General features: G+C 41.3%; 1 protein-coding gene across 4 annotated transcripts in view; it reads right to left on the bottom strand.

Moving 5' to 3' along the window:
* Window positions 1–283: 283 nt before the first annotated feature.
* Window positions 284–21027, bottom strand: part of SLC5A11 (solute carrier family 5 member 11) — a 99909-nt gene continuing 79165 nt past the window's right edge. For all 4 annotated transcript variants that reach the window (XM_037814792.1, XM_037814794.1, XM_037814791.1 and 1 more), the window contains 8 exons: window positions 20496–20701; window positions 12031–12166; window positions 6126–6233; window positions 5627–5777; window positions 3801–3969; window positions 2569–2784; window positions 1719–1884; window positions 284–585 (listed from right to left, as the gene is read on the bottom strand). In XM_037814792.1, the coding sequence (XP_037670720.1) occupies window positions 380–585; window positions 1719–1884; window positions 2569–2784; window positions 3801–3969; window positions 5627–5777; window positions 6126–6233; window positions 12031–12166; window positions 20496–20701 (1358 nt within the window). In that variant the 3' untranslated portion in view covers window positions 284–379. The remainder of the gene's footprint in view (window positions 586–1718; window positions 1885–2568; window positions 2785–3800; window positions 3970–5626; window positions 5778–6125; window positions 6234–12030; window positions 12167–20495; window positions 20702–21027) is intronic.

Genomic DNA, 21027 nt, shown 5'->3' on the forward strand with positions numbered 1-21027 from the left:
CTTTGAAGGTGAGTTGGGGAAATGTTTAGATGCCAAACACTCAGCCCAGGAGATATGACTATTGTTGGACTTGGAGGTCCAGCTGGTATGCTTGTTTGCTTATTGCTTTGCATTTGGCTGTTGGTGTTGCCTGATGGATAGGAAGAGTGAATAACTAGCCTTTTGAGAAAAGCAAGCTTTTACAGTTTTCTCCTTTTTCCAGCTTCTAACCCTCATTCCCTTTTAAGAAGAAAAGAGTTAAATGTCATGTTGAAAATGTCCCATAAATACCTTTGAAGCCCCATGATAAACAAAAGCTTTATTGTGTTTTTTTTCTTTCATTAAAAAAAAATGGGACATTGAAAACAAACTGAGAACTTCGACCCTGGGTTCACCAACATTAAGCAAAGTAGCCCCAGAGAAACATGGCACAGCTAATGCAGATAATGAGGTTGATGTCCAGAAGGGTTTTTATGAAGGGCTTTTCTTCCAACGAAGCTATGACAGGCTCCACTTTGCTCATGGGCTCCTCCTTGACCTTGTCTTCCATTCCACAAAGCCACAGGATGGCTTTCACCACTTTGGACTGCTTTTGGGTCACATCACCTAAAAATACCCAGCAAAGAAAGTTCTTAGAGGTGGGTCTTGTCTCCCAGAGAAGGGAGAAGAAGTAATTAACGGGTTGTGTTCTATGTACGGTGATAAGTACTTTATATACCTTTTCTCATTTAATTCTGAAAGATCATTATTTTCAAAGTTTTTACCATTTTCAGATAAAGATATTGAGGCTCAGAGGTTAACCAGTTGAGCAAAGCCACTCAGTAAGTGGTGGCAGTGGAGGGCTTCAAACCTTCCACTCTTCTCTGAATCACAGTGCCTTCCAGGAGGCTGAAGGAAAAGGGCGATTCTTGTGGGAAACTTTCTCCATTCAGAGCTGGGGCTGTAAATTCAAACACCTGTGGAGCCAGGCAGGTGAGGTATCTGAGTTGAAGGGAGCAGATTTCCATATTAAACATGTTGAAATATACTTAACCTATACCAAGAAATATGCTCTTTCTCATTTTTGTTGAAACACATGGCATTCTGAATCTATCCTTCAGTTTCCTACTTTACATCAACATGGGATCATACCCCTAATTACCTCCACCCCCCCCCCCCCAAAAGGCCCATGTATGATTTTAAATGACAACCTACAATCTCAAGATCATGGGAACAATCGGGAATGGTGATGACCTTGGGTAACTGGAGGGTCCTAAGGGATAACTGCTTTATAGCTCCAGACAACTTTTGCTGTGCCTTCCTATTTTTTAAAGATAAGATAGAAATTTGGAATGTCATGTGAAATCTCCTGAGTTTTAAACATTAACTCGCATTTTATTAAAATAGTTTGTGGACTAAACCAAACTGTGATTAGAAGCTGCCAGTTTGAACCCACTAAATTTAGAGAATGCTAGTAGTACTACCTACGTAGTGGGGTTGTGTGAAGATTAAATGGACCTTATTTTAGTAAGGACTCAACAAGTCTTTGCTATTATTGCACATTTGAAATTTCTGTTGAGAGTTAATAGAGAACCTCCTTTGGGTGGCTGGAGAGTAGGGAAGGACGAGACTGTGAGTCAGAGCGTGCTAAATTCCAAGTCTGCCCCCTTTTCTGGCTTGTGTTTTGATATATAAAGTTCCCCATAAACATGGAAAGCTTCTTGAGGCTCCTATGGTGACCAAGGAGAGAGGCAACTCACAGCTATGATTTTTGGTCATGTTTTCCTGAACAATCTCTAACTGGATGCTGGTACTGCTGCCCTCCAGTGTCCCATTCTGAGGGAGGGTAAGAGGCAGGGGAGATGGTGGCAACTGCTCCTTCTGGACCAATGGGTCATGACGAGTAAACCAGGTCAGGCGACTGACCTAGGAAACAGAGATGAATTGTGAGAGAGACAGGCTGCTATCCCTTTCCCCCATCCTATTCCTAACCCCAGGCTCAGCCTTCACATCTGGCTCTGCTCCAATCTCACCCTCTGACCCCACTGCCCAACAAGCTTCAGCTCCCTGGCACTCTTCAGAAGCAATGGACATTTCCCCCATGCATTCCTCCTCTAATCTTCAACAGCCGTAATTCTCATTTTGGAATCCAATCCTCCCTCATTCTAGTCCTCAGGACTCAACTCTAGTCCTAGAGTATGGGGTGCAGGGATGAGCCACTCAGCTCATTCATTCCTCTGGCCATAGGAATTGAATTGGTTCATGGTTCATGTGTCTAAGCTGACTCCATAATGGGAGTCAGGATCTTTGCTGGAATGCTGGGACAAAATCCTTATGCTTTTGCTTAATTATCATCAGAGAGGATGTATCTCTAGGAGCAACTGGCCCCACATGGGGCCAGAATGTGGAAGCAGAAGTGAGAGATGAATTCTGATTATCTTTTCTGAGTCCTGAATCAAGATGCTCTAAATCAAGCTATCCCTGAAGCTCAAACCTGGATTTTTCAGTTTTTTGAGCAATCAATCCTTTTTGCTTAAGCCAGTTAGGGGTAGTTTTCTGTCACTTGGAACAAGGAGTTACAGTGACTCTAACAGTCAAATCCAAACATACCATCTCCTTGGAGGGTGGCTCTGTGAACCAGCTCACAGTGGACACAGCAATCAGGGTGACTGCAGACAGAATCATGGAGAGGTAGAGGTAGTGGACATCCTTCACCACAGCTGGGCGCTCATCTGGCTGGTTACATGAAGGCAGTGGGTAAATAAAGTCCAAGACCAGCCTAGTGAAGCCTAGGAGCAGGCCCAAGATCAGACCTGAGAAGGCACCCTGCAAATTAGAGCAAAGCCATCTTAGAGAAGTCAAGGGCCTTGGGCCCATCGGCTGGGGCCTCCAGAAACCTCAAGAAACTGTTCCCAGAGTTTTTCTTTTATGTGACGGTCCCTAAAGGGGTCAACGATTCAGAAGGTATCAGAGCTGCTTATCTATTTATATTTTGCATATCATTAATCATTTACCTATACTAATTCCTTGTTAATTGTTTCCCTATTTAATGACAAAATGCATTAAAATGCCGCTAAGAACTCACATTGCTTCCAATCCCCAAAAGCCAGGTAAGACCCTTCCTGTATCTTCCTCAACAGAACTTCACCCTCCTAACCCTTCCCCAAGTCAAGCCCATCTTCACATGTCCTCCCAGTCTCCTCTACTTCCTTTCCCACCCTCCCCAAGCCCTCATGGGCTGATATGGGAGGTGATGCTTGAATCATTTTATAATAAAAAAAAAAAAAAAAAAACCACACAGGTACAAAAAATGATGCAAAACAAACATATAACTTAATTAACTATTGTAAGGTTAATACCCTTGAAACCACTACCCAGGTCAAGAAATTGAATTTTGCCAGCCACTCCAGAAACGCCTCCATTTGCCCCAACCCCCTATGGCCCCTTCCTGCCTGCTAAAAGTAAGCACTGTCCTGATTTTTATGGTAATCACATTCTTATGTTGTTTATTTATGGTTTTATCACTTTACTGTGCATCCCTAGACCCCAAGTTTAGCCTTGCCCAGTTTTTACTTTCAAGTTTCTCTTTTTTTACTTTTTCCTTGTAACATATATACAACTCAAAATTTCCCATTTTAAACACTTTCAAGGTACAATTCAGTGGTATTAATCATATTCACACTATAGTGCTGCCATCACCATCATCCATTACCCCAGTATTTTCATCACCACAGACAGAAATGCACACATTAAGCAGTAACTCCTCATTCCATGCCCCTGCCCCTCCCTTGCCCCCTCCACCAGTGCTTGGTTATTGCCTGGTAGGGCTGACCCAGGGCTACCTTTTCATTGGTCCGCTTCCAGAAACATCCCATGATGAAGACCACAGCTACGGGTGGCTGCAGGTAGGAGCTGATCGACTGGATGTAAACGAAGAGTTGGCCACCCTGGCTGGCCTGTACCACAGGGATCCAGAGGATGGAGACCAATACCAGCAGCAACACAAACACCCTGGGAGAGAAACCACCAGCAGTGCTATTTTCCCTAAGGTCATCTCCCCACTGGCCTCAGCACTTAGTTCTTCTTTTTTTTTTTTAAACAGCTATAGTGGGGTATAATTTACATACCAAAAAACTCATATTATTGTAAGTGTACAATTTAATAATTTTTCATAAATTTATAGAGTTGTGCAACCATCACCACAATCTAGTTTTTGAACCTCCATCATTCCAAAAACGTGTTTGCAGTTTACTCCTTCTCCCACCACCAGCCCTAAGCAACCACTAATCTACTTTCTGTCTCTATAAGTTTGCCTTTTCTAGGCATTTCATACAAATGGCATCATACAACATGTGGTCTTTTGTAGCTGGCTTCTTTCACGTAGCATAACGTTTTTTAGGTTCATCCATGTTGCGGCATGTATGGTATTTTATTCCTTTTTATTGTAGAAGAGTATTCCATTGTAATGGATATGCCAGATATTTGGATTGTTTCTACTTTTTTGGCTATTATGAATAATGCTGCTATGAACATTTGCTTACAAGTCTATGTCAGAACATATGTTTTCATTTCTCTTGGACAGATATTTAGGAGTACAGTTACTGGGTTGTATGGTAGATTTATGTTTAACTTTTTAAGAAACTGCCAAACTATTTTCCAAAGTGGTTGAACCATTTGACACTTCCACCTGAAATGTATGACAGTTCCAACTTTCACACATCCTGTTAATTATAGCCATTCTAATGGGTGTGTAGTGGTATATTATTGCGGGTTTACTTTGCATTTCCCCAATGACTCATGAATGTTGAGAATATTTTCATGTGCTTGTTAGCTGTTTATATATCTTCTTTAGTGAAATGTCTATTCAAATCTTTTTTTATTATTATTATTGAGTTTTAAGAGTTCTTCATATATCCTAGATACAAGTTTTTTATTACCTACATGGTTTGTAAATGTTTTCTCTCAGTCTCTGGCTTGTCTTTTCATTTTCTTAATGTTGTCTTTTGAAGTGCAAAATTTTTCAATCTTGATGAAGTCCAATTTAAATCATATTTTTCTTTTATGGATTGTGCTTTTGATTTAGTACCTAAGAACTATTTGGCTAACCCAAGGCTGAGGGCCCTCAGAGTGCACCTTCCTCAGTGACAGAGCCTCAAGATGTTTGTTTGTGTATATTTCACATATAATTTACATGCCAGTCATTTCAGTCCCCCCCCACCATTTGACTTCAGGATTTTGCAGAAGTCTTGGTATAGAAACCCTTCCCCCCTTCCCTAAAGCACTCTCTTCTCTTTTACCTGATGAACTCCTATTTATCCCTCAGATTCCAATCCAGGTTGGATGGTTCTTCTCTGTCTCCTGACTCCCCCATCATAACACGCATCAGTGTTATAATGGCCTGTTTACTTATCTGTTTTCTCCACCAGCTCTATAAAGGCAAGACCCAAGTCTTTTCACTGCTGTATGCCTGGTACCCAGTGCATAATAGGTGTCATTGAGCATCTTTTGATGAATGAATGACTTATCATACATGGAGTCCTAGTGCTATCAGAGGAGGCTGAGTCAGCCTGGAGAAGTTGCTGGCTGGACTTTGCCCCTAGGTGGCTCAGCTTTCTTCCCCCGGGTATCTGGATTTTTGACTGCCCAGCCCCACACAGTAAGGCCTTACCTGCCCACAATCATGAGCTCCTTCTCAGATGCCCGAGGCCTGATATGATTCCAGAGGTCCATGGTAAAGATGGTGCTAGCACTGTTAAAGATGGAGGTGAGGGAGGACATGAGCGCTGCCACCATCACAGCCATCATGAGCCCACGGAGCCCTGGGGGCAGAAGGGAGGTCTATGGGCCTCAGGCTTTTTCTGTTCACAGCTGCTACCTTCACTTCAGACCCCATCACCCCCAACCCAAAGCCAGCTGATCCCAAGGAGGCAGAGTCTCATGGCTGAGAGCAGTGGGCAGAGCCTCAGAGAGGAGGGTTGGGCAGAGCCCCTGGGCAGCCAGGACCTGGGTTTTGTTTGGGGTCCCTTGCTCTGGGACTCAACCTCTCAGCTCAGAGCCCATTCCCTCCACAGCTCTCTCATCCACCCTTCCACCCAGACAGAGCCCAGCCAAAGCATTCCTTTCTGGGTGTTCCAGTAGGACTCCATTTAGGAGTGAGGGGACATTACCTGTGGGCAGGAGTTCTAGCACAAGTTTGGGATATGCGATGTCAGAGCAGCCTGAGGGGTTGCTACAGACCTTCTGGCAGATTTCTGGATCTGCACAAGCCACTTGATCTGTGGAAGAAACACAGATCCAGATTGAGCAGTCACACCCTCAGAGCTCCAGGCCTCACTGAAACATGGCCTGACACAGGCCAGCACCAGGAGACAGGGAGAGTGATTGACAAGTTTTCCAGAGACCAAGCTTTGTCCTTCCTGGAGAGTGGGACCCCTTTCATGGGCCTCCTCCTACCCAGCACCTACCCAGCATCCTTTTATACTATAGGAGGTAGTATAGCACAGTGGATAAAAATAGTCTTGGGAAGCAACTCAAACATCCATCTGCAGGATAATGGGTAAATAAATTGTGTTATATTCATACAATGGAATATTTAAAAAACTGATAAAACAACATGAATGTATCTCAAAGACATTGTGTTTAGTGAAAGAAGGCAGGCATAAAAGAATGCTTACTGTGTGATTCCATTTACATGAAGTTCAAGACCAGGGAAAACTTCTATGGTTATAGGAGTTACAAAAGTGGTGACCTCTGGTGGGAGAGTATTAGCTGGAAGACACACGAGGAAACCTGGGGTGATGGAAATGTTCCATTAGCGCTATGCAAAAGAACTTTCTGGGGTGATGGAAATGTTCTATCTCTTGATCTAGGTAGTGGCTATACAGGTTATATTCATTACAAGGTGTGACTGTTACTTAACCTCTCTGAACCTTAGTTGCCATATCTGTAAAACTGGGGTAATATCATATGTCTACTTAATACTATATAGTGAGGATTGACAGATGTATGTGAATCTTGTAGCATAAAATCTGATGATCTATAGAAAGTGCTGAATACACTTCAGCTATTATTATTGTAACCCAAATAAAGCAGAGCCACCTCATGGCCAGTCTCACCACAGTGTCCTATATCAGTCTCCATTCCCCACCACCCACCATAAAAAGACACTGAAAGCAATCCAGGTATTTGCTGTAGTCCCTCAGAGGTGCAAAAGGAGAATGCCATTGCTTGAGCCATGGCAAATATATATATATATATGTTCCTCTTTCCCCATCTGTTTCTCAATTGTTCATACAGTTCAACATCTATTCTCATTTTAGACTCAAAAAAACTCAACCATGCTGGCTATGATTTTCTCCTCCTCTTCCTGCATTTCTGTATCAATTCATTTCTCTCTTGAGCAGCATCCTATGCTATTTAATTAAATCCATATAGCTCTCCTGGCATCTCTAATTCTTCATCTCTACCTATTACTGTGATGAACTGAACCCTTCCCAAGCAGACAAGTATAGGCCTCCTACTTAGAAGACAGAAGAGGAGAAAAAAGTTATGCTACTGTGTGGCACATAGTATGTGCTCAATAAATTTTGGGGGGGGGGCTGTCTATCATTGTTATTATTATTATCTTTTTCATGACTCATGCCAGTCTCCTCCCTGGTTTTGATATAATATTGATGCCATAATGACCATTTGATTGAGGCCTCAAATATACAAAGAGCCTCAAATGCAAATGTCCCTATATTTTTATTTGTGTTAAATATGTTAATTTAATAAATGTAAACATTTGAAGTATAACACTGTTTTGAAATCCAATATTGCTGTGTGTTCATTTCTTTTTTAATGTACTAGAAGTTCTAAGAAATGAAAATGGTCTTAGCCTTCTTTCATCCGTTGGGGGGCCCAAGGTACAAATGGTCTTTGTAAAACTCTACCCATTACTATGCCCTCTCAAGAATTCCCCCCTCCCAACACCCAGTACTGGTGGAGGAAATGGGTGTTGTGGCCACAATTAATAACACTAATATTAATTGCTATAGAATAAAAGTAAATGCCCCCTGTGGTAGATTGAATTGTGTACCACAATTTAGACATATTCTTAATCTTACTCCAGTCCTGTTGGTATGAACCCATTGTAAATAGGAATACTGAGGATGTTATTTTTAGTTAAGGTGTGGCCCAACTGAAGCAGGATGGGCCTTAAAATGGATTCCTAGAGGCTTTATAAAGAGAAGAAACCGGAAGCTAGGGTCAGAGAAGGCGAAAAGGAGAAGCCAGACTCAGCAGGAAACCAGACAAGAAAGGAGAGGACATCGCCAAGTGATGGGAAAGCCAAGAATTGTGGCAGGCCACCACCAGAACGCTACTGACCCCAGGAAGAAGCAAGCCTTCTAGCTTCTGAAATCATGAGACAATAAATTCTTATTGTTTAAGCCAACCCATTGTGTGGTGTTCGTTATAGCAGCTCAGGCATGCTTAAGACACCTCCAAAACTCTGGATCAGCCTGGGGCAAAATTAAAACTGGAGATCAAAATGATATTTTATGAGAGATATTGAGAAGAAATAATCTTGTTGAGAAAAATGCTTTTGAGAGGTCAAAGTTCTTGGCTTTTTATTATTCTTCGGTGGAAGCTTAGGAGATGATTAGTAAATATTTACATTCTCCTGGGCAGAGCACTATAAGAAATATTCCAAGTGGGGTAAAGGTCTTCAATTTAAGTTCAAATCTATATAGGCTTTGCCTCTTATTGTCCAGAAGCTCCTGTCTCCAAGGTATACTGAGAAGTAAGAACCAACCTGAGATATTTAATTGTTAACTGCAAAGTTTTTGTTTAACCTTCCAGGAATGCAACCTTCAACCATGAAACATGTGACAGACACAGAAGTTATACAGCATGTTTGTTGCAGAAAATTACATTTGTTCATTCAGCCTAAGGAGCATGCTGGTGATAAGGAAACTAATTGGTTCAGCTAAGTTATAACTGAACTCAGCCTTGTGAAAATTCTTCTTTCAGTAACACCTGCTCACCTGCCTTGGGTTAGTTAATTCATCGGCCATTTTATATATGGAGTGGGTTCTCTTGTTAGAAAGCTTCAGAACCTCTGAAGTTTGAAATAAAAGATGCCTCTAGAAGAGTCAAATCCAAACATAGCACAAAAAACTCGTTCTTATACAATGCCGACATTCATTGAAGGTTCACTATGACACAGATGATGCAATAAAGACCACATATGCATCTTCTCATTTAATTCTCACAGCAACTCTATGGTGAAGATATCATTATTATACCCATCTTACAAATGAGAAAACTGAGGCCCAGAGAGGTTAATTAACTTCCCCAAATCATACAGCTAGTACGGATCAGAGCCAGCACTCAAACCCTTGGCTTATTCCAAAACTTAGGTAGGGAAGATTGGCTTAGTAAATAGGTACATTTATAGACTTTCATGATTTATTGTTTTGAGGGTTGTTTTGCCTGTCTCTTAATTTCCATGAAAAGTTCCCTTAAAAAATTGCATGCCATTTCTCAACTGGACTAAGTGGAAGAGGGATTTGTCCTGGCTCAAAAGCGCTCAGAACCAGAGCATCCTTACAGGCAGTTCTGGACCCAGTTGAAGATGCAGGTAGGGGCTCATGGAACCAAGGTGGAGAGAAAAGTGGAAACAAGGAAGTAAAGTGGATTGGCCAGTGCCTGGCATTTTAGGCTTGAGGTTCTCAAACTTGAGCATATATCAGAATCTTCTGCTGGGCTTGTTAAAAAGCAGATTGTTAGGCCCCAGCCCTAGAGATTCTGATTCAGTAGGTCTTGGCCTTAAAGTTTGCATTTCTAACAAGTTGCTAAACTGGGGACCACATTTTGAATAGTGCTAGTCTAGGTCTCCAGAAAGGCTTCAAAATCATAATGCCCAACTCACCCTCTCCACCCTACTTCACTCTCCTAAATTTCTTTTACACTTATTGCTTCTATCATATGATATGGTGTTTTTAAAATATGTTTTGACCCTACTTTTCCTTTTTTCATGAGTACCAGATTCATCAGCTGCTTTACAAAGTCCTTGGGGGTGTGGACCTTGGCATTATGTCTCATTTAATAATGATTATTGAATGGCCAACTGACACTCTGTTAGGAGAGATAGTCAAGGTCTTGTTATTGATCTTGCAGATAGGGATCTAGGGCTTAAGATGTGATTTTCTGAGAGAGACAGGAGTATGATTAAGAGTCAGGTTTTGGAGGCAGATAGACCTCGGTTCAAATCCTGGCTCACCCAGCACTAGCCAACTAACTTCTGGCAAGTCACTTAACCTAAAAGTGATCCTGGATTCCTCTTTTCCTTAACTCCCATATCCAATCCATTATTAATCTGTTTGGCTCCCCTCTAAAATATATTTTCAAACCATCCACAAGGATCAACTGTCACTTCCTCAGAAAGCCTTTCCTTGGAAGCCCCTCCCCAATATTCCCTATGATGTCTCCCTGTGCGTTTCCTTCACAGAACTTAGCACAATTGATAATTATATAATTTATTTATTTCCTTATTTTTGTCTGTCTCCTCTACCACTGGAATGTAAGCTGCACTACAGCAGGGATCCTGCATGTCTTGTTCACTTACGGATCCCCAGAGTCCTCTAGAATTAGGCCTAGCAGATAATCAGCTCTCAAGATGTTTGTTGAAAACATGCAAAAATAAGTAAATGAGTGAATGAACCAATTTCTCTGAGCTTCAGTTTCTTTATCTGTAAGATGGAAATAATAATAGGAGCATAAGGTCATTTTGAGGAATAAATGAGAGAACACATATACAGTAATAATAGCGAACACTTATACAGTGCCTACCATGTGTCAGGAACTATTTTAAACCTTATGAAGTATTATTATGCCCATTTTACAAGTGAGGCAAAGAGATACAATGTGGCTTATCCAAGGTGACGTAGCTAGTAAGTGGCAGAGCCAGGATTCAGGCCCAGGTCGGTCTAACCAGAGTCCATATTCATAACCACCACCCTCTACTGTAAACCTCTTTGCAGTGGGACTGGCCCTTAGCAAGTGCACGTTGATTGTTTTAAACCAGGCTGTTTTACTTCACATGTCAAGCCATCCCCAATAGCTGTATATTTTCCATTGTTACCACGAATCACAGACCCCAGTTCTTATTCCAACCTGGGCTTTTCAGAGCCTGTGCCTCTTCCCTGAAACCTGAGCCTGTGACACATTGGGTTCTTCATCCTATCTTGGCTGGAGGAGAATGCCCTCAAAGCCTAGCACTGTAGATGGCTTCCCTATTTCCCTCCCCCAACCCTATTCTCCTAATCCCCAAATCCGTAAATTATTTTTATGAAATTTGTGGTCCAACTAACTGACCATTTTATCCTACTTTATCTATGGGTGACATCATATAGGACAAGTTATAGGGTCAGGAGATTTTTGCTTCACACTCCCCTTTGAGTTAATAGCCTCAGTGGATAAGGGGGAAGCTCACTGTTTCAGGGGGAAAGAGGGAGCTTTCTTCTGCATGGAAGTTCCTGTCCCCCTAGTGACTCCCAATAACATTGTCCCCCTTCTAAGTTCTGTGTACCCCCATGGTGCAAACCTCATCCTTTACCACCTTAAAGAAAAGAAAATAAAGCCAAAACAGATACCTTAGAAGCCTTGATATCCTCCTCATTTTTGTTAATAAAAGTACCCCCATAAAAGGGTTCTATTAGTCCAATGTCACCAAACCACCAAGCACAAACCCTAAAAAAAGCATGAAAGGTACTCTCACATGAGCACTCAGGGAACTGATGTTTAGAACCACAGGATTTTATCCTAGTCTGTGGTTCCAAAACTATATAGATGAGGCAAGGTCCCAGATGAATCTCGAGCTTCAGTTTGGCCTGGGGCATCTATAGGGCTTGACCACTGGGCCAATATTGGAAAACAGCATAGGATCTACAGATGCCTGGATGGAGATGCCTCCATCTAATCATCACTAGGAAGGGACTCCAGCCACATTCTCTGGCGGCAGGAAGTAATATGTTTAGAACACTTTGCAATGTCTGAGATTCACTGACAGGGTCTCCCCAACAGTCTTACCTGGGAAAAGGACACGGCTGACCATACCGGGAAATACCATCACAAAAAGGGGCAACACCTTCAGGTACGCAGCCATCAGAGAGCCTCCTTTGGCATGGGACAGGTTCTTGGCAGCCAGAGTTCGTTGAACAATCACCTGGAAAACAGTAAGGGTGGTTGGAAGCTGATATGGCTTTATTTTAAGACAAACTGTCTATCGCTTCTTGGCACATGTTCCAGACATAGGCTTTTTACTGGCCTGGCTTCATTCTGAGGAAGTGTCTCTTTCCTATTCTTGATTCCTATGCCAATCAGGGCAACTATGAATTCCTCCCTGCTCCTTCCCCTCTCCTTTACCAGGGGTTGGACTTAACTAGTTAGAATTCTCCATAGAATTACCCCACCACCCTGGAGACTGATTGGTTAAGGAACTCAAGCCAAGCCAATGAGAGACCTCTGTGGGACTCCTAAGTAAGTGGGAAAGAAGTACCCTACTTTCTACAGTCTCCACTGAAATTGCTGTGAAGATAGCTTAGAATTTCTGGGTGCATCTCTGACATCATGTTGGGAAAGCCTTCTTGAGACTGAAATCCCAGAGCAAAGCAAAACCTGGAGATGGAAAAAGAGATAAACAACTTCTGATGATATAGTATGAGCCTCTCAATCTAGCCATGCCACATCTGGTTTACAGTGCAGACTCTGGAGACAGCCTGGGTTCAATTCCTACCTTGCCACTTTCTAGCTGTGTAACCTTTGACAAGCAACTTTACCTCTCTTTGCCTGTTTTTTCATCTATAAAATGTTGATAATTAAATGAAGCATATTATTTAGAATACTTAGAATAGTGCCTGACATATAGTAGCTGCCTAATAAATAACAGTTTTTACTATCATCATTATCCACTTCTGTCCTACCAGTCGTGTGGGTAAAAAATCCAAAGAAGTCCTTTTATGCCTAAACTATTCTTTTTTCTATAAACTAAAAGAGTCCACTAAGTCAACAAAGAACCCTTATCAAAAAGAGTATTGAGACACAGAATTTGCCCCAAACTCCACACCACATCCCTAACAATTTTTTTTTGGCTGATTAGTACAAATGTTTACATATTTTGAGGAGGAGACTTTGTTTGGGGAGGCATTTCATCTGCAGAATCCATGGAACTGGACATTGCCAGAAGGCATCAAAATGATCAAGGAATATTAAAATATACAACTTTTGCTAATATCCTAACTGCAGCAACACTGACACAAGATAACCTGACTCTTGTTGATATGTGTCAAGGACAAGCATCTGTGCACATTGAACTGACCCATTCAGCCAGTCAGAACTCAGGAGAGTCCTGGTCATAACGGGGTCACATTGACTGACTGATGGGTCTGTTTTCTATAGCTGTCAGACACTAAAAGGGATAGTAAAGTGGCACTTTTTAAAGTAACATATCTCAGTTTTTAAAAAGTGAACTAAGAGGAATGAAAACATTTGTAAAAATATGGGGAGAAGGAGGTATTTACTAGTGAGCTAAATCATCTATCATGGCATCTATCATCTACCTATCTTATCATCATCTTCTCTTCCTACAACAATCATGTCCACATTTTCCCTTCCCTGGGGTAGGGAGTCAGGGGTTGGAGCAGTCAGGGGGAGTTCATCATGGTGGGGCAGTGACGATCAGGCAGCAGGATTCCACACAGAAATGCAGACTAGAGGGTAAATTCTCTCTTACACAAAGTTCTGGAAAATACCCAGAATCAAGAAAGCATCCAATTGTGAGCTGAATCAAATGAATAGAGTGCTTAAGAGCATAGACAGACTTATATGTCAATCCCAGCTCCACCAGAAATTTATTAACTGGGACAAGTTCCTTATCCTCCCCAAGTCTCAGTTTTCTCATCTGTAAAATGGGGATAATAACAGTCCTTGTTTTGAAGTGCCTAGCAGTTCTTTAGCAAAGAGAATAGTAACAAAATGTGGTAACTATTGTTATGGTCACTGTCATACTTGCTGGAAAAAGAAAACAGAAATAAGTTCAAATGGGCCACCAAAATAGAGGAAAGCTAGAATTTGATATTGGAAGACAGATTAGTGAGCCAAAGGTCAGCAGTTCAGAGACATGAAGAGTGAACATGAGTCTAATACGGAAGCAGGAAGGTGGTCTTGGGGGAAATATGTGGACAAACTTAATTGTCCATGGCTGGTTTTTGTGAATGGCTTTGTCTTAGCGGTGGATGGGGACCAACTGTCTAGAAAGCACCAAGACAGAGAAAGCAAGAGCATGAAGGAATATAGAATAGAAATGCAAACACTCAAGTCTTTGTGAGGAGTGATGCCTTAGAGGGTTAGAGGGGACAGAGAAAGGATCTGAGATATTGGTACCAACAATATTGGAGTATTGGGGATTGTTTTCACATACATGAACCCTAGGGCTTATTTTGACCCTTCTTTAAGACCTTTGTGTTGAGTGGAGGTCTTGCCATGATTTATCCACTCAAAGGGAATGAGTTGTTTCAGAATGTTTTCTGGGTAGGACACTGGTCCCCACAAGTCCTCCTCCAGTCTTCAGATTGAACTAACATGAGTTCAGAACTTTCTCTACTCTCTCTTTGGCTTTGAATCTTAATGTGCCTGGAGAAGTTACAGGGGCCCTGGGGAATTAGTACCGTCTTTATGAGCTAGTTTGGTAAACTATGGATAAGCAGGAAGAAAGTGTCATCTCTTACCATTACCACTGTGATGCTGTGATGATCATGACAAAGTTGGAATTCTTTCCATTTTTTTAAATAGTGGACATCAATGGGATTGTCTGCTCAGAGAATCCTGACCCTTCTTTTGAAAACTGCCTCCTCTTCTGCATGGCTACTCTATCATCTTGGGCACAGTAGATTGATCCAGCCGTAGGCACCTGTGGTAGATTGGATTATGTACCCCAATTTAGACATGTTCTTAATCTTAATCCACATCCCTGTGTGTGTGAACCCATTGTAAATAAGACCTTTGAAGATGTTATTTTTAGCTAAGGTGTGGTGCAACTGAATGAAATGAGGGTGGGTCTTAATCTGGATTACTGGATGCCTTCTAAAGAGAAGAAGCCAAAAGCTCAGAGAAGGCCACAGGGAGAAGACAGAAGTCAGCAGGAATCCAGAAAAGAAAGGAGAGGACATCACCAAGTGATGGGAAAAGCCAAGGAAACCCAAGATTGTAGCAAGCCAGTACCAGAACACTACCAACCCCAAGAAGAAGCAAACCTTCTAGCTTCTGAAACCGGGAGACAATAAATTCCCATTGTTTAAACCAACCCATTGTGTGGTATTCATGGTAGAAGCTCAAGCAAACTAAGACCACACCTAACTCAAGTTAGGCTAATCAGAGTCCTTCTCTAGGAGTTTTGGATTTGTGACTTAGAGAGTCATTGACCACTTTCCAGTGGCTGTGTGTAGGAGTTTGGCCTGCAGTTGGAGACAAAGTCGATAGATGAGAAAGAAATTTTAGAGATGGGGAAGGAAGCCAAAATAAATCCTTGGTTCCAGGAGTTTCTGAAGGCTAGATTAGCTTCCTATAGCTATTATTCCATGAACTAATAAATTCCCCAGTCTTTTCCTAAGCTAGTTTGAGTTCAATTTTTCGGCGTTGCAACTGAGTGTTCTCTTACATCCACAAATTGTATTTTTTGGATGTTGCAGGTGAAAGACCTTATAATGAGGCATCAGCAGTGAAGATCTCTCTTTTCGGAGCTGGGAAGTTCTCTGTCCTTATTAAGCAGCTGATTTAACTGTTATCTATCATTTATCAGGACTCTGAACATGTGGCTATTGAGGCTAGAGCACTTAAGAACATGGTTGTAAATGTAAAGATATCAGAATCTACAGGATACTTGCTATTGGTTTATTAAGGTGCCAAGAGTCACCCAAGCTTCAATCCTAGCTGGTCCATCTGGAAGCAGACATGAAAGAGTTTCCAGTTTTGTAAAACAAAGCCCTTTCTACCTGTGCCTGAAAAGAATTCTGGCTTTTATTGCTGTGAAATGGAATCTTCTATGAATTTAAGAGACAAGTGACTATGGTTTAATAGAATGTGCTGCTTGAAAAACCACAAGGTCATGTCACCCTATGAGACACTCCCCAGGCCCAAACAATGGAACATGCCTGGTAGTTATGAGAATGAGTTGAGTTAACTCATATAAAAAGCTGACAGGCAGCTTGTATGGCATCAATAAATTTTTACTTGACCTTAATATTATCAATAATTATTTACTTTTTACCTTTCTGTCCAGGAAGATCTGGAATGTGCTATCAATCAGAGAATGATGAAGGGTGCTTTGCCTTTCTTCTGTAGTAAAATAAACTCAGATACAGTGCTGGCAAAGATATGTGATTTCCTAGGGTAGCACCAGCACAGTACACCAACCTGTCCTTTGATCTCTACAGAATCCCAGCTCAGCAGCAACACCATGTGGTCAAGACACAAACAACAAGTTTAGAGGGGAGCTTGGGCTTCCTGGCCCTCTTGCGCTGACATTTGGAGACTTATGAACTAAGTTTCCAGGTGGGGTGGAATGGAAGTGGCCTTCAAGAAGTAGATACCAGCCCCTCTGGAAGGCAGTGTGGTGGTTCCACAGGAGGCTAAGTTTAGGGTGGCCATATGATCCTGCACCCCATTATTAGGTATAAACTTGGAAGAACTGAAAGCAAAGACACAATAGACATTAGCATAGTGGTGTTTATGATGGCAGTATTCACAATTTGCAATGGATGGAGGTGGTCTAAAGGTACATCAACTGATGAATGGAAGGGAGAACTGTGGTGTATACATACAACAGAATATTGAGCTGCAAGAAGGAATGAAGTTGTGAGGTATGTAACTAGGTGAGTGAACCTTAAGGACATTATGTTGAGTGAAATAAGCCAGAAACAAAAGGACAAATATTGTATCGCCTCACCAATATAAACTAACTATAATGAGTAAATGCTGAGAATTGAATTTGAGAGCATAGGTTATCAGGGGATAGAACGTACGCAGAGATTGGGCAATCGATGATTTTAGGAGTACAGAATGTTCAATAAGGCTCATTGTAAAGTTCCTAGATTGTAAACTCTTATGGCAGTTACATCTATTCCTGAATTTTAACTGTTATTTCTAAATTCTGAGATGCTGAGCTCTTTGTGTATAGCCTGGAAGTTCCCTGGAACCTTGGGTATCTGAGTGACACCTGAGACCCAGAGATAGAGTTCTGCAGCTCTGAAAGGCAGCATTACTCCATACAGCAACTACTAAAGAACCTGAAAAGGAGATCATAACTTCAATTAGAGATATGAATGAAATGGACTTGGTTAGGAGTAAGGTAAACCAGAATACAGGGTAAAGGATGATATTGACTGTATTTTAAAACTTCAACATCTGTGAGAGACCAAAGGAAGAGATGTTTATTTAGCACAAAATTTAAATTTTCTGTAGCACACTAATTTAAGCTGTATGGTCAGTTTATTTAAACAACATAATTACATGGAACTTGGAATAGGGAATGAGATATTGTTATTCTGTACAGATTTAATGTAATACCCAGATACATCCCAGAGTATTGGGGGCAGAAAATAAAAAAGTATTTGCAAAGTCCCTTTGAGGGACTGGAGGCAAATGTGGAAATACTAAACTTCCCCACCTGATGAATTCCTGATATTCTTTTAAGCATTAGGGACTCCCAACTTAATAAGCCAAGCCCTCCATCTTGGGGCTTGCCCTTATGAAATTTATTCCTGAAAAGGAGAAGCTAAGCCTACTTATAATTAAGCCTAAGAGTCACCCCCAGAGAATCTCGTTTGTCTCTCAAATGTGGCCTCTCTCTCTAAGCCAACTCTGCAAATAAACTCACCATTCTCCACCCCACATGGGACATGACTCCCAGGGGTGTAAATCTCCCTGGCAACTTGGGACATGACTCCCAGGGATGATCCTGGCCCTGGCATCATGGGATTGACAATGCCTTGTTGACCAAAAGGGGGAAAAGAAATGAAACAAAGTTTCAGTGGCTAAGAGATTTCAAATAGAGTCAAGAGGTCATTCTGGAGGTTATTTTTATGCAGTTTATAGATATTTCTTTTTAGTTTCTAGTATATTGGAATAGTTAGAAGGAAATGCCTGAGACTATTGAACTGTAATTCAGTAGCCTTGATCCTTAATGATGATTGTATAACTTTATAGCTTTTCTTGTGTGACCATGTGATTATGAAAACCTTTTGTGGACACTCCCTTTATCCAGTATATGGGAAGATGAGTAATAAAATAAAGAGAAAACAATTATGGGGGGTGGGGAAATAAGGGGTATGGGATGTTTTGGGTGTTCTTTTTTATTTATTTAACTTATTTTTTGGAGTAATGAAACTTCGAAAATTGATTATGATAATGACTGCACAACTATGATACTATGAGCCATTGATTTTATACTTTGGATGTAGGATATATGAATATATCTCAATTAAAAAATGCATTAAAAAATGAGGTAGATACCAGAATTCCTGCTAATAAAGTTTTGATGAATCTCAGGTAATTACTTGTAAAAATTAATGAATGCAAGCCAGTAAACTGTCAAGAGCAGTGTATTACTTCCCTAGGCTGCTCAAGCAAATACCACGAAATGAGTTGGCTTAAAAATGGGAATTAGTTTACAGTTTTGAGGCTAAAAGAAAGTCCAAACCAAAGTGTCAAGGAGATGCCTTCTCCCCAAAGACTGGTGTTCTGGGGCTGGCTGTTGGTGATCTTTGGTCCTTAGCTTGTCACATGCCAAGGTACATGATGGCGACTGTCGGTCTCTTCCTCCTCTTCTGAGTTTCACTTCAGCTTCTTGCTTCCTGTGGCTTTCTCTTTCCATCGGTCTGATTTCACTCCACTTATAAAGGACCCCAGTAATAGAATTAAGATCAGTCTTGACTGAGTTAGGCCACACCTTCTTACCTGAAGTAACCTCATCAAAATGTCCTACTTATACACCCACAGAAACGGATTAAGAACATGTTTTTCTGGGGGCTCCTACAGCTTCAAACCACCACAAGTAGTAACAAATACTGTTTCTCAATTGTAACAAAGTTACCACAGTAACACACCGGGAAAACGGTGTGTGAGGGTTGAGTACATGGGAGCTCTGTACTTTTTGCATGATTTTTCTGTAAACCTATAACATCTTTAACAGAAAAAATGAGAAGGAAAAAAGTTGGCATTACACAATGTAAAGCTGTGTGTAAAATTCATGCTAGGAAAAAAAAAAACTAGCATGAACGTAAACCATAGTGAAAGTTGTAATTTTTTTAATGGTTTATTAAATATCTCTGCAACAAAGGGACTATGGCCAAATTTCTCATGCTTCCCTATTTTGTAACTACTAGTAGCCCCATTTAACAGATGAGGAAATGGAGGTTCAGAGATGTTAAATAGTGTCCTAAGGTTCCTGAATTGATGCAGGTCTGTTGGAGTTAAAGCCCAGGCTGTTAGCCTAGATCTGGCCCATGCGTGAGAGCTGGGCTTCATTCTCTGTAATGTTTCCTGCATCAGTCTAATTTTCCAACCCCACAATTGTTACTTTAGTTAGAATCTCATCAGCCATGATTATGCAATACCATATAGCTTCCAAAATGGTACAGAGATTTCTGATCTTTAACATAACAAAGAAATCTGAGTATCTGATACATGCACGTGGTTTAAAACCTTAGAAAGTATAAACAGATATGTGGTGATAAAAGATTCTCTGCTGTCTCCCTTCCCACAGGTATCTGATCTTCTTATTTTTTAAGAACACAGAAGAGCTTATTTTTTTCTGCTTTGCTTATCTCATTTCTTTTTTTAGAACTGTCATGTACAAGGCTTTTGCCCCAGCTGTTGTCTCTGCTGCAAACTCTCTTCCCAACAATTGCAAGACACCCTCACATCCCTCGTTCAAAGCCTTTGCTCAAATGTCACTGCTCAACCACATATCCTCTGACTACCCTATTTTAAATCACACTGCCACATTCCCAATCTCCCTTACTCTGTGCTACTTTTTTTTATATATATATAACATTTATCACCTTTTGATATTCCACACAATGTGCTTATTTATCTCTGGTATTTGTTTTCTGTCTATTCCCACTGGAAAGTAAGCTCCACCAGGGCAGACAGCTTTGTCTGTTTTGTTCATTCATGATTTTTAAGTGCTCATAGAGGTGCTCAGCAACTATGTGCTGAACTAATGATATTCGCTATCAGTTTTTACCTTCACTAATAATTTATCATCTCTTTTGCTTACTGGGTCTTTCCAGACACTAAGCAGAATGTAACAAGCTACCCTCTTTGCAAATAGGTAGCAGTTTTGGATTTTCCATTAGAATTAGAAAGAGCAAGGAGTAAAATAGCAGGTAGAACAGTAGAAAGGAAGATGTGAAAGAGGGTGAGAAAAGACAAATGAGAGAATAGATGGAAGGAGTGAAGCATCCCATAGGATGTGTGTTTGGCCAGCTGCCCTGTACCTGATCCGTGCACCAGTACCAGAGGGAGGGGATGGACATGCCAAACAGGATCCCAGGCCACGGGAGATCGGATGTCAGTGGATCTCTGAAAATATGGAAGGCATCTTCTCGGGGCAGCCCACAGCTGCTGTTGCCATTCCTGTTGCTAGCCAGGGCCAAGAAGTACTTCTCCTTCAGGCCTTCTAGCCCACCAACTGCAGCAAAACCTAGAATTCAAAGGAAGCCTAAGTTTGCCAGGAACTCAGATCCATCCATAGAAAGTGATGCGGGTGCAGTTGGAGATCTGTGAAATTCCATTAGAGCAGAACTACCAAAGAAAGCCGTTTCCCTTAAGGGTTCCTAACCTTTTCTCTTTCTTTTTTTCTTTCTCTTTTCTTTCTTTCTTTCTTTCTTTTTCTTTCCTTCCTTCCTTCCTTCCTCCCTCCCTCCCTCTCTTCCTCCCTTCTTTCCTTCCTTCCTGTCTTTCTTTCTATCCTTCTTTCTCTCAATGACTTTGGCAGTGCCTATGGATTGCTTCTTGGAATAATATTCT

Source organism: Choloepus didactylus, chromosome 21 (assembly GCF_015220235.1).
Source record: "Choloepus didactylus isolate mChoDid1 chromosome 21, mChoDid1.pri, whole genome shotgun sequence".
NCBI classification, from domain to species: Eukaryota; Metazoa; Chordata; class Mammalia; order Pilosa; family Megalonychidae; genus Choloepus; species Choloepus didactylus.